The 14477-nt window shown below is 50.7% G+C and overlaps 1 protein-coding gene across 1 annotated transcript in view; it reads right to left on the bottom strand.

Annotated features, from left to right (window-relative positions):
- Window positions 1-1279, bottom strand: part of Tshz2 (teashirt zinc finger homeobox 2) — a 232569-nt gene extending 231290 nt beyond the window's left edge. The window contains exon 1 of the mRNA XM_042699312.1: window positions 1097-1279. Coding sequence (XP_042555246.1) covers window positions 1097-1136 — 40 coding nt within the window. The 5' untranslated portion in view covers window positions 1137-1279. The remainder of the gene's footprint in view (window positions 1-1096) is intronic.
- Between the last annotated feature and the right edge of the window lie 13198 nt (window positions 1280-14477).

The raw sequence follows: 14477 nt of genomic DNA, 5'->3' as shown, positions 1-14477 counted from the left end.
ATCAATCAGATGTCAAATCAAAACTAGCAATCAAGTGGAAAGCTGATTTTTCAGTGGGTGGGTCTGGCAGGAGAAAAATGAACTTTCATATTACACTTCCGAGAAGCAAAACCCCAACATACTGTTAGAAAAGCAATTAAGCTACCCCAAAGAAATAAAATAAAGTCTCGTGGACAAACCATTGAGCCCATCCGCTAACCTGCTCCTAGTTGTTTCTTTTTGGCAAGGGGTTCCGGCAGTAAGTAAGGATTCAGACCGGATGGTCCTATCATACAAAGTTCCTAACTCTCTCTGGGCAAAGAAAATTCAGAGCTGTTTAAATTTCTAGTGGGGGCACCACCAGCCACCCCCTTTTCCTTTTCCTTTTTTTTATTTAAGAGAAAGGACAGGGCTGATTAAGGTTTCTCAACATGGAACCTTTTAGAACAAATCCCGAAAGCTCCATCCATCTCCTAAGGTACGGTTTTCCGATCCTGGAGATCCAAGCTCAACTCGCATTGCATTGCGTTGCTCACCCCCAAGCCAGCCGGTGCAGCCCCGGGGCTTGGGCCTGCCCCACACACACCCCAGCGCCCCAGCGCCCCAACCCCAGCAGAGGAGACGCTGTCCCTGGAGGCCAGAAACTGCTGGCACTGCCCACACCGCCACCACCACCACGCGCGGGAGAGAGAGGGGTGCTTGGGCGGAGGGACCCGTCTCTCTCAACGCCGCACCCCAAATCCTCAAGCCGACTTTGGCTCCAGAGGCAAGCAACAGACTGGGAGAAAAGTTAGGGGAGGGGTAGAGGGTGGAGGAGAAAAAAGTTTAAAGAAGGCAGGCTTGGCGGGATAGCGTCCCCCCAACTCACCCCGCGGAAGCCTGGGGAAGGGGGAGGATTGGGGAGACCAGAGAGGGCGAGAGGAGAGAGGAGGTTATTGGGGGGGGGGGTACCCAGAGCAAACTCCTCCACCACCACCTCCATCCTTCCCCTCCCCCCGAAAGCTGGAAGGGGTGGCGTCCCGGGGCACCCCCGGGCACGGAGGGCGGGCGCGGAGGCCGGCGCGCAGGGCAGCCGGGGTGGGCAGCCCCGCGGCGGAGCCGGAGCCGAGTCTCTTACCTGCCGCCCGCTTGGGTGCCTGCTGTTTTCTCCTTGGCATCGCTCTACTCCGCTCCAGTCCCACTTCTGGCGCCCCAGCCCGAGCCGCACGCGGGGGCCGCTGTCTGGCTCTCCGGGCGTCCTCCGCCTCTATGCCCGGTGGCTCCTAGGACGTCACTCGGCCTCTGTCCCCCCGACGAGCCCCCTCCGCCGGGCCGCGGGGACCCCCCCCCCCTCCGTGGGTGGCGGGGACGGCGGCGGCTCGCTCGTGGCGGCGGCTTTCAAGTGGAGCTGGTTTTCCGCCTTGTTTGTTTGTTGGGTTTTGGTGTTGTTTTGGTTTTTTTTTTTCCTTTCTTTTTTGTTTTTTTTTTCTTTCTGCTTTTGGATTTTTTTTGTTTGTTTTTGCTTTTTTTTTTGGTGACTGGTGAGACACTTGATTTCTTTATTAAACATCCAAGACCGTATTCGGAAGGAAGGGGCGAGGGGCGCACACGCGCGCCACGCGCACACGCGCGCGCGGAAAGATAAGGGAGGGGGGAAGCAATCCTGGGGAGGTAGTGGGTTTCTTCTTCTTTTCCTTCTTCTTCTTTCTTCTTCCTTTTCTTGTTTCCCTCCTCCTCCTCCTCCTTCCTCCTCCTCCTCCTCCTCTTTCTTCCTCCTCCTCCTCCTCCTCCTCCTCTTCCTCTCGGGTCTCGATGGCGGATTCGCGCACGCAGCGGGAGAGATCAGTGGAGGTAGGTTTGTGGCTGCTGTCAGATCCCGTCTGTGAGTGATATGCGAGAGGACAGCAGCAGGGTTGGGAAAGACAGAAAATCTGGAATTCACTCACTCACTCACTCACACACACACACACACATTCACACGCGCGCAAGCACACACCCAGACACACACGCACACACACTCACCCCCACATAAGCACACACACACACACTCACACACACTCTCACACACACAAGACAGGGCGAGGCGATGCCAGCGAACATCGATCCCGCTGAACAAACTGAACCCGAAGAAACTCCTCCTCCTCCTCCTCCTCCACCTCCTCCTCCTCTCCCAGCGACCTGATGACAGCGAGAAATTTACTCCCCAGCCGCAAAGCGCCCGGCACAGCCAGTCTATTAAAGGGACAGTGTCCCGCCGGGGAGGGGGGGGAGGGCTGGGGACAGGGGACCTCTGGCGCGCCAAGCCTCCCCCCCCTCCAACCCTCTCTCTCGCCTCCGTGCATCCTGATCGCTGGTGAGCCGGTGTGTGCCCAGCTGGCACGGGATGCCCCTCGGGGAGGAGGGCTGAGGAAGGGGCATGGGAAGGAGGTGGGGAGGGAAGGGGACGGGAGGACCCGGTGTTGTTGAACTTGGGAGTTGGGCAGGCAGAGCAGGTACCAGCTAGAGGCTGACCAGAAAGGGCGGGCCACCGAGTGAGGAGGGAGAACCCCTGGGGTTGCTGGGGTTGCTTGGGGGTGGAGTGGGGGGAGGGCACTTGATGGGGAAGCCCTCCATCCTGGAAGTCCCAAGCCGATATTCCTTTAAGTTGAATGCCGGCATCCTGCCGACTTCTTCTTAACCAATCTGATCATTAAAACAATTTTTAAAAAAGAAAACCAAACTCTCTACTGCCTCATAGTCTAATCGTGTGTGTGTGTGTGTGTGTGTGTGTGTGTGTGTGTGTGTGTGAACTTGGAGCCTCCAGCTCTTGCTTAGGCTTTTCTAGGCTAGCACTGTACCACTTGAGCCATTACTCCCCTCCCCTCCCCCAGTTCCAGCTTTTTACTGGTGAAATGGAGGTAAACCTCTCTAAGACTTTCCCGCCCAGATTGGCTTTGAATCTTGAATCTTTGAATCTTCTCCGATCTCAGCCTCCCGAGTAGCAAGGATTAGAGGGATGAGCCACCAGGACCCAGTTATCTCGGTGGTTTGTTGTTTCCTTGAGGCATGCTTATGGAACATCTACTGTTCACTGAGCATCTGCTACCCTTGTCAGTAGTTACATTGTGATGGGAGAGTACAGAAGTTGCCCCCAGGACTGCTATTGCTTAAATGTTCTCCCAAAATCTACCTTGCCACACACACACACACACACACACACACACCACACACACACACACACACACACACCACACACCACACACACCACACACACCACACACACACACACACACACCACACACACACACACACGCACACACACACACGCACACACACACACACGCACACACACACACACACACACACCACACACACACACACACACACACCACACACACACACACCACACACACACATACCACACACACACACACACACACCACACACACACACCACACACCACACACACACACACACACACACACACACCACACACACCACACACACCACACACACACACACACACACACACACACACCACACACCACACACACACACACACACACACACCACACACACACACACACACACACACACATCTCATCCTATTTTTCTCCATTAGGCTTATTGACATGACGTATTTCAGGTCTAGCTTTGTATTTGGTTAATTGTCTGAGATTGTTCATGAAAGATCAACACCTTGGGGTGGAGGATTTTGGCTCCTTTGGTTCCTCACATCCTCCGCTGATAGCAATATGTTTGCAGAATGAATGAAAAATCAGCAACAACATATGCAGCACAATTTCGGTCATGAGATGTTCCATGATGGTGGTAAGATTTGGGGTGTAACAGGCTCAGCGCCATATTGATGTCCTCATGATACCCTCTGCATCATCCTGACACCGACCTGTGGTCACTGTGTGATGCCGCAGACCCAGAACCTTTGGTGCTGTTGGGGACCTGTCTGTGAACAGAATGAGACCTTCCCCTGCCACAAAGAGCTTCAGTTTCTAATGAAGAAAGGGTTCACAGGCAAATGACATGAGCAGGGAGAGGAGGTGGCCCTAGGGCTGGCAGTGAATACTGGGACAGGAGGGAGGGAAGGAAGACCACCAGATAAGAAGACAGGTAAGAAAGAAGGAAGGAACAAAGGAAGGAAGGCAGAAGACAGGAAAGAAAGAATGAAGGCAGAAGATAGGAAAGAAAGAAGAAAGGAAGGAAGGAAAGAAGGAAGAAAGTAAGGAAAGAAGGATGGAAGGAAGACAAGATAGGAAAGAAAGAAGGAAAACAGGAAAGAAATAAAGAAGGAAGAAAAGGAGGAAGGAAGGGAGGGAGGGAGGGAGAAAGGAAAGAAGGAAAAAGGAAGGAAGGAATGTTAGCAGCTGGGGTTTCCTGGGAAAAGGGAAGTTTAAGCCTAAATGTTTAGGAGGGACAGAGGACAGGGAATTCTGATATAGCTGCACTTATCTTAAAACAACAGGCTTATTGAAAGCTCCTATGTCCTGTATTAATAGTCACTGGAACCCTTGTAGGCCTGGGTACCATGAACATTTGGGGCCAGAGAGTACTTGGTACAGTGTAGAAAATTTAATAGCAACCCCCAGATTCTCCCCATTAGATATAAGACTCCTACCATAGGAGTCTTGTGATGACAAGAACGATTTCCAGACCCTGTACAGTGTCCCAGGGGGCAAAAATAGCCTTTGATTGAGCTCCTCTGTCTCAGGCCTCCTAAACCAGAAACTTCCTCATGAAGGATCTTGAATCTGCAGGTTGAACCACCCAACCCCAACCCCACGAGTGACCCTCCTGTTCACTCCAATTCGACAACTTATGTCCCAAGAGTTGTTGTTGTTGCTGTTTTTCTTCTTCTAGAGTCAGACAAACCCAATATTGCTAAGACACACTAAGACAGGAATATAATCTAGAGGCAGAGGTGAGATTGTCAATGCATGGCGATGGAAGAGCTCATGTCCGTACCCACCAGTGGTGACCTCCCACCGTCTACCCTCTTGCCCGCTTCTGTCCCCCCTCCTGGGTCTTTCTGAGCCGTAGTTTCGGGACACTGGAAGCTTGGTATTCCCCATCCTGTCTGTCAGCCACAAAGTGTTATTGTAACTGTTGGCAAAACTGGTGAATCATTTTCAACATCCCCAGGCGTTTCTCATAAGAGTAACACAGTTGCAAAGTCACCTGCCCCAGACCACCCAACAGCTCCCACCCATCACCGGCCCCACCCAGTCCCAGCTGGCAACTGGGCCTGGGAAAATCCTATTTTAGAATTGGTAGAGTCAGTAAGAGGATAACTGTTCAAACCACCCATTTATACAGCCCTGAGCTACAGACGGTGGCTGATGGATAAAACCAGAGTCTCATAGACAAGGAATCTCAGCGAGAGCACCAGGAATTGCAGCTTCTTGGCCTCAATAGGAAGAGAATGGAGACCACTGGGACCTTCCCTGTAGCCAGAATTGCCCCAAGCAGGAGAATGCTGGCGGGCTAACATAGAACCCTGTCCTCAGAAAAGATCCTACAAGAATGCCTTCCAGGACCCTGGTAAGAACCAAAGGGGTCTCCAGCAGCTGCTGACCGTGACCTCAGCTCCTCCGGACCTCTTCTGCTTCCTTAGAAACTTCCCTCCACCTGCTCCTGATCGTCCATACGCTGGATATGGAAAGGGGGATTCTTTAACAAAATGAACACCAGGAGGCTAGAACTGGGGTGTCGAGGTGGTAAGGCCAAAAGGAAGGGGGTAGATGAATGAAGAGAGACAGGATGCGAGAATTCAGTTATAAGAATGTATGTCTGTGAAAAATGGAGCCTGGTAACTTGAGGGGATGCGAGAGGGGGGCGAGGAGGAGGGTAGGATGGGAGAGAATGACGGAAGGGCTGACATGGTCAAGACGCATTGTCCTCATACCCTGACGCATTGGCTAGGAGCCCCCTTGAACAACTACTCAACTTTAAAAGAAATCAAAAAATGGTGATGGACTGAAGAAAAAAAAAAGGAGGCGATAACTCTACACTCCTTCTGGGTAGCTAGCTCCCTGTTGTGGGGCCCGCATTCTCTGGAGTGTTATTTTGTTGATTTGTATTTGTTCTCATGGCTATTAACAGAGCATTTAATGTACCTTATCTATCAAGAAAGTTCGGCTACCAGTGGAATATGCCACGCTACATCACTGCACCTGCGTACTGATGCAAGGTGTAGACCAGGCCTTAGCCGTGAATCTCACGGTGAGAAAGTTGTTTTCTTGCAGTTGTCTTTCAGTTTGAGGAAGTTTCCATCCACAGCTGGTGTCTTCCCCAAACATCAGCTGACTTCTGTTCTTCAACCAGTATGCCACACAGCCCTGCTCTGGGGTTTGGGCCATGACCAGCACATGTAGGCACACATTTTCATACAATGATTGGTTCTTATTAAACTTACTATAGGGTTACCTCTACTTTAGTGACAGCCACTGATCTCTGTCTGTGGTAGCAATCTAAAACTTAGACATGTATTGTGGAATTTAAAACTAAATACATTTAAATAATGAAAGAGTAGGTATGGCTCAAGCAGACGGGAGTACAGCAAAGTGTGAAGAAGGTAGGTTAGGTAGGCATTCATAGAACTGGCAAAATACCATAGAGCTCTGTTCTTTGGGGGAGCATCCTAGAAGTGTGGGTGTCTTGGAATCATACTTGCTTCAGTCTCGGGGAGGTCTGCTGCCTAGCCTCTCACACTTTGGGATGTGTAGGGGCATGAACGGATCCCTCTGACTCAACCCGGTGTTGGGACGGAGTTTTTCCCACACTGAGCATCAGAGTCATTTGGGGACTTTTGATTTTCATTATTATTTTTTAAGATAAAGGAGCTCAGGTGCTACCCCAAACCTACTTCATTAGATTCTCAGGGTGGGACCAGTCAATCTGAATACACACACACACACACACACACACACACACACACACTGATTATATATGTATATTGCCAGGTGATTCAGATCTAGTGCCAGGCAGAGGAATCTTTCCAGTATAAAAGTTGAATTTTGTCACCAGTGAATCAAGTTCAGACAGTATTATTGCATACAGGGCCGAAAGAACATCTGAGCCTGGATTTACTTAAAAAGGAAGGGGGTGTTGACAGGTCTTCCCAGTGCACCCCAGGAAGCCTGTGAGCCCCCGTCAGGCCCCCATCATATTGAACACTCTCTTTGCTGCTCCTTTGCCTCTCTCGCCCCTGGGTTCCAACCCGGGGCAGTGAAAGCAAACATCTGCGGGGTACCTACCTAGTGCAGGCCTCTGCTCTGATGCCAGGCACGGGCAGCCTGGTGCCAGTGGAGGTACACAGTGTCTTTGTCCCACGGTGTCCGCATGACAAGGTGCAGGGCTTTCCCTGTACTCTTCCTGGAAGCCAAATCCTCTCCCGGGTATGCTTTTTCCTTCTTGCTTTCAACTCTCAGGCCAACTTTGCCCACTTACCTCTCCTCTAGCTCTTCAAGTGTCTTCATTCTTATTTGCCTGTTTGGGACCCGTCTTTCAGAACTCAAATAGAAGCTCCATTCACCTTGAAATTTCCATGTCCAGCCCGGTGTTTGTGCTCAGAAAGGAACTGTGAGCTGGCTGTATCCCCCGTGCAAAGAAGGTTGGATGTCTCCAACACCCCAGACCCACACAGGGTTTTCCTTAGTTCTGAGTCGACAGCACTTAGGCCTGATTCCCTCTTTTAATCCCTGTTATCCCCTCACCCATGCCATCCTTCCTCTCTCTGGTTTACTCCCTCCTTCACAGTCTCTTGTAAATACCACCGTTTCCAGGAAGCCTTCCAAAGATGGATCGCTGTGATTCAAACTTCTCTAAAAATGAGACAGGCCCAGAAAGGAGCATGGATTCATGCTGAAGACAGCAGGTGACAGACACATGGGAGTGTGAGAGGTGGACACTGCTCTAGTCGAGATGCTGGTAACTTGAGGGCGTCTAGTGTGTGGACGTTAACACTGCACACTTTGGAACTATGTGCTTGTACATGTGTACAGAATGCATGGAAGTAAAGAGAAAGCACACAACCCTGATGCACACCCAGACCACCTGAGTAATTAAAAAACCCCAATGTCCAAGCTGTACCCCAGAGCCATTACATTACATCATCTGTGGGGTGGGCTGGGGAGGGATCAGCCAACAGGAGGTTTTAAGGCTCCCCGGTGAGTTGTGATGTGCAGCCTGGTTTGAAAGCCAGTGTACCATACGATTTTGCCCTTGAGGATATAATTCATTGCCTTCCTCCTATGTCACTTAACTCATTCAAGATGGCTCTCGCCCCAGTAAGTAACTCGCAGAAAAGTCAAGATGGCAATCTTTCGGCTCCCTCGGCTCTCCCCTGGCCCTGTGACACACCATATTGTTGAGGAGAATCGGATAAAGCGGATCCAGGTCATAGAGAAGGGGAAAAAAGTGGGTTGATGGGGTGGGAAATAGGGCGTGGGGCAGGGCTCAGTTAAGGGTTCAGGACTGAGAAAGGATCTCTCAGGAAACAGCCAACTAGGAACCAGGATCTGAATGGGCTTTGGGTTTGAACGGTGTGTGTGTGTGGCTGTAAGGACTGGGATTGAAGAACCTCCCAGAAAGTAGGAGGCAGAGCTGGGACTGACCGAGGAGATAGTTTGGGGGCTCTATCACAGAAGTCCATCAGAACATCGGCCCAGCATGTTATTCTTCCGGGTATCAACCCACGTGCATTCATTCCTGAGCATCCCAGAAGCCCCTTGTGGTAGAGGTGATTTTCATAATCCACACAGGAGACAGTACATCTTGTTCTCTTGGGTGGAAAGGTGCTTTCTCAAAAACAGCCAGATTGATGATAATAAAGTTTGGGAATACTTTGGGCTTTGGCTAGACTGCTTCTAAGAATAAATCCTCCAACAGTGATGGCTCTCTCTCTCTCTCTCTCTCTCTCTCTCTCTCTCTCTCTCTCTCTCCTGTGATTTGGCTGGGTGGGGAGCTATTACAACTGTAATTAAACATTACGTATATTTTAAACAGGACGATTGCTGAGTGGGCAGGTTGGGGCTGTGGTGCGGCTGGATTTCACGCATCACATTTGGAGTTGGCTCTGTTCAGTTCAGTCCCTGACAAGAATCTGCTGCTCTGAGGTATCTAACCAAGTCTCTGGCCCAGTAATGCATTGCTCAACTTCATTAACCACAGGAAGACATTAAGTGAATGTAAGGACGGGAAGAGCGGGGTACCATGTGACAGACAGCCTCTAAGTCCCCTGCTCCAGTATATTTTATGCCACCTCAGGTGTGCATCAAGTTCTCCTTGCTGGACTCATTAGAACTAGGCATCCACAGGTACCCCTCAACCGTCAGAAGCAAATAGTCAATGATAGAATTCGCTCTGAGAACACCTTTCTGTCTCATTCCCGGCATGTCTTATCTATTATGATTAGGCATTAAGCGGCCTATTGTCCTTAAAATTTCATGAGGTTCTTCTCCCTCCCCCCCACCCCACTCGCTAAGATTATGTCAAGTGGCTTGTCCTGAATGCCTTTTTTGGCCCAACAATACAGCTGGTCTTTTCTCCTTAACTTGCTGGGTCACCCAATGAGGTCGGTAAACTGTAGGCTGCAAGTGTGTCCACAGGCCAGAGAGCTGCTGAAAATCTGCTTTCCAGAGCGCTTGTGTCTTGCTCTTGCTTCCCCGGGGTAAAGGTTCAAGGACTGTGAAATAAAGACGTGCTCACGAGCTATTTCTTGGGGGATGATGTTAGAAAGCTTTAGTAGAGGAGCAGGTACGTGTCGAAGGAAGAGACGGCCACCAGGGTAGATGTGCCAGGGAGCATGTTAGTACTGGCAGCAGCAAGGGAAACTGAGTCTGTGCCCTCCTGCAGTGTGGGAGAGCTGGCATCTTCATCTGCTCACTTCTGCCAGTCCTAAGGTTACCGGGGTGCTCCTGGCTTTCCTTGCAGGTGAAAGGTGATGGTGGTTCTGTGTATGTGTGTGTGTGATGGTGGTTCTGTTAGTGTGTGTGAGTGTGTGAAACGTCACTGTCTGGGGCAAGGACATGGTTCCTGCAGCGTTGTACCAGGCACAGGGAGGAGATCATCAGTGAACGCTCAGTGCGACTTTCTCGTCGAACCCTTTGTTTATAATAACATATTTACCTCTTGCTTCTTAGTCGTTTTATTTTGGGTGGAGTTGGCCACTTTACTCTCTACACATGTGCTCACCGAGGGACAGGGTCCCCTCCTACTTCCTCATTGTTTACAGTTGGAAAGTAGCAGGATCTCCATTACTACTATAGCTTGGGCTTTAACAAACAAAACCAAAAACAAAACATGGTTGGGCCCATTGGCTCACACTTGTAATACCAGCTACTAAGGAGATGGGGGTGGTTGCAGTTCAAGGTCAGGCTGGGAAAAGCAGGAGACCCTACTTGAAGGATAAACTAAAAGCAACAAGGGGCCGACAAGGGGCGGAGCTTGCCAGCAAACTGAAGGCCCTCAGTTCAAACCTCAGGACTAACTTTAAAAAAGGAGAGCCCTGCACTCTGATGTTTATGACTTTGTTGTTACGTAGAATGTGGGAATAGAATGTTCCAGAAATCCCAGTGCATATGAGTCCTGTGTGCAGAAGAAAAAGAGGGTCTTTCCCACCCTCCCTACTTTCTCAGGCAGTGACTTGGGGCATGTTCTTTCTTTGGGCCTGTGATTCCTCATCTGTGCAATGGGTTTATAACTACACTGCTGATTCTGTAGGTGTGTGGTTCCTATCAGTGAGTGTAAGGTATTCATCTCAACACCAGGCCCAGGGAACACACCCACCCACACTACCGACTGGATAATTCTTTTACAAGCATTTGTTGATTGACTATTGGTTACAGAGTACATTCAGATCTGTGAGAGCTCTAATCAATCCCTGTGGGCATAAAGTCACTTGAACGCCATAAGCTGCAAGGGTGCATGGAGCTTATGGAGAACAGAACAGAAGCTCAAGTCAAGAGAGGCAGGCGGGCCCTCCAGGCTCTCCTCTGCCATTGATCTGCCTGGTCTACCAGGTGCCTTCAGCACCTGCCCTACATCAGGTGGCCAGCAGGGGGTGCATCGGGGGTTAAAGCAGGGCCCTGGCTGACGGGGGACAGAGTGAAAGGGACTAGTGACACTAGTGTTAGAAATATATTCTCCATTAAGCAGTTGGGTGAGGTTTGAGTGGTCCTCCTTTTACTGAGGCACAGAAAGGTAAGCTAACTTATCTAAAATTATGGAGACAGCAAATGGGCAAGGCTAGATTTCAAGCCCCCATGTGGCTCTGGCGTGCTGTGTGGCCATCTCCTAACCATGCAGACCTCTGGACCTGATGGTTGCCAGCCCTGGGCTTTATGGGTCTGAGCTCCCAGGGACTCTGGAGTTGTGGGTCCACAGGCCTCGCCGGGAGCCTCTAGGTTGCTAAGGGAGCTTTTGCTCCCCTGGAGACCTGTGCTGATGTGTGGAGACCTTATTGATAGCCATAGCTCAGGAGTGCTGCTGGTGGCCAGAGACCAGAGCAGCTGCTTCACATCCTACAGTGAGCAAGAAAGACCTCTGCAAGCAAAGAGCGACCTGGCCCAAGCTCCAACAGCATGAGACACGGCCACCGGTGCGCAGCACAAATTCTCAAGCCTGAGGTGCACAGGGGTTTTCAAGGGCTTGGTTTACAGTGTGACTTCTGACCAAGCTAGCCTTCCTTCCTCCTTCCTTCCTTCTTTCCTTCCTCCCTCCCTCCCTCCCTCTCTCCTTCCTTCCTTCCTCCTTCCTTCCTTTTTTCCTTCCTCCCTCCCTCCCTCCCTCTCTCCTTCCTTCCTTCCTTTTTTCCTTCCTCCCTCCCTCCCTCCCTCTCTCCTTCCTTCCTTCCTTCTTTCCTTCCTCCCTCCCTCCTTCCCTCTCTCCTTCCTTCCTTCCTCCTTCCTTCCTTTTTTCCTTCCTCCCTCCCTCCCTCCCTCTCTCCTTCCTTCCTTCCTCCTTCCTTCCTTTTTTCCTTCCTCCCTCCCTCCCTCCCTCTCTCCTTCCTTCCTTCCTTTTTTCCTTCCTCCCTCCCTCCCTCCCTCTCTCCTTCCTTCCTTCCTTCTTTCCTTCCTCCCTCCCTCCCTCCCTCTCTCCTTCCTTCCTTCCTCCTTCCTTCCTTTTTTCCTTCCTCCCTCCCTCCCTCCCTCTCTCCTTCCTTCCTTCCTTTTTTCCTTCCTCCCTCCCTCCCTCCCTCTCTCCTTCCTTCCTTCCTTCTTTCCTTCCTCCCTCCCTCCTTCCCTCTCTCCTTCCTTCCTCCTTCCTTCCTTCCTTCCATCCTTCCTTCCTTCCTTTCTCCCCCCACCCCCTTTCTCCTTCCTTCATGTTTGTCTTCCCTCCTTTTCTTTCTTTTCCTTCCCTCCTTCCTTCCTTCCTTCCTTCCTTCTTTCCTTCCTTCCTTCCTTCCTTCCTTCCTTCCTTCCTTCCTTCCTTCCTTCCTTCCTTCCTTCCTTCCTCTCTCTCTCTCTCTTTCATTTTGCAGTACTTGGGACTGAACTCAGGGCCTCATGCTTGCTAGGCCATACTCCCAGCTCTTTGTGCTTTAGTACATTTTTCAGATAAGGTTTTGCATTTTGCCCAGGCTCTCCTCAGACTAGAATCCTTCTACCTCTGACTCCCAAGTAGCTGTGATTACAGGCATGCCAGACCACACCTGGCCTGAGTGGCTGCATTTCTAACAAGCTCTAATCAGGGGATTCTATGACTGATCCCAGGACCCCACTCTGATGAGCACAAGCAAGGACACATCCTGTCTGAGGGCAGGTGTTCAATCAGAGCCTCAGGTTCAGGACACTTCAAAAATGCAAGGTGAGCACCACGCGCATGCACTCCGACCTGAACTAACTCGGAGCTGAGCCAGCCCTCTTTGAAGCCCCCTGTCAAAGGTTTTGCTCTTAATGCCAGCACTGAAGCAGAGGCGTGGAGGGGTCTGAATCCGCACCCTGTGCGCCCAGGCAGAACCGAGCGCTCCCTGCCCCGCTCGCGCTTCTGAAACCTCAGTGGGACTTCGTTGTGACGCGGAAGCTGACATCTTCCCCAGGGCTGTGCGCCATGCTGGGGTTCAGGTCTACCAACGTGAGATGGAAGAGTGGCTGTGTGGAAAATGGTGGCTCTCTTGGGAAAAGGGTATGGGGAGAACATGGACGCAGCCTCCAGCTCTCCAGAGATGGCACCCAGCCCCTGAGATCAAATGGCAGCATTAACAAGGTTTGGTTGAGAGGAAATCTGCAGATTCATGACTTCCTGTGTCGGCCAGCAGATGTCATTACCGCGGACAGAACAGAAGGCCTTTCAACAGCCAGCCGGGGAGGAGCTCAGAAGAGGGAAAGGGAAAAATAAATAAAAGAAAAGAAAGGGCAGAAGCCCAAGCTGGTGTTTGCTCAGCAGCGCTGGTGTGGGTGCGGCCACTGCAGGGGTGCAGAAGAGGTTTGCAGTGGAGCAGGCATTTCAGGGCCTGGAGGTCCTAAGAATTCCAGCAGAAACTCGAAGGGGAGACCAAGTCCCTGGCTTCTGTCAGCTAAGGAAGCTCTCAGGGATTTGCTCCCAGCCCTCTAAAATAAAATGATCAGCGGACACTGAGTAAACATCTGTGTTCCCCTGAAACATCATTTCCATGGTTTTTCATTTTGCAAAGTCAACAGCTCATCCAGAAATTCCTTTGATCTACCTATTTTACCCACTTTTAACCACTGCCTTAGAGGATGTCGTTGGTATTTTATGTGCCAGAATTTTTTTTTTGGAGAGGGTGTCATATTGAAAATTGGCCTAGATTTGGCATTCATTTTGAGCCAAAAAAACCTACATCATCAGCTCAATTTCTAAGACACACTTAACATTACGGTTCACATTTCCACATTTCCTCCTTGTAATTAACAAGTGAAGATTTACCCCCTGCAAGAGTTTCCTTTTCCTCCCCCTCCTCCTCCCCTCTCCTCCCCCCTCCTGGTCCACCCCCTCCTCCTCTCCCTCCCCTTCCCCTTCCCCCTCTCCCTTCCTCTCCCCTCCCTCCTCCTCCTCCCCTCCCCCTCCCCCTCCTCCTCCTCCTCCTCCTCCTCCTCCTCCTCCTCCTCCTCCTTCTCCTCCTTCTCTAATATTCCAATTGGCTCTCTTGACTGACAGACACTCGAACGCACCATTCCCTATGGGCTTGGGTGATCTTTGTCCCCAGACTGTAGCCCTGGGGAAGCAGCTCCTATTCCAGTTACTGAGCTCCCCTTAGTACTGTCCTCAGTACTAATCATCTCCCAGCTGTGTGGCCAAAGGGAATGGGCAGAAACTAAGGCGAATAGCGAGCAATTGTCTTTGCTCTTGGCTTCTCTAATTCAATAAATACATACAATTAATTTCAGGCAAATCTTGATCTGGAAATGTCTGTAATTAAGCCACAGGCATTATGATATTGATAGGGATATTTTAGTAAAGCTCTGAATTCACTGATATGTACATGTACATGCACAGGCACACCTATTCATACCCCCAAATGAATAAATTATACATAAAGTATATATATGTGTGTGTGTGTG

The sequence above is a fragment of the Dipodomys spectabilis genome, unplaced genomic scaffold, assembly GCF_019054845.1.
Source record: "Dipodomys spectabilis isolate Male_0828 unplaced genomic scaffold, ASM1905484v1 ptg000240l, whole genome shotgun sequence".
Classification (NCBI taxonomy): Eukaryota; Metazoa; Chordata; class Mammalia; order Rodentia; family Heteromyidae; genus Dipodomys; species Dipodomys spectabilis.
The sequence above is the reverse complement of the archived record's forward strand: the minus strand, read 5'-3'. Positions and strand labels throughout refer to the sequence as shown.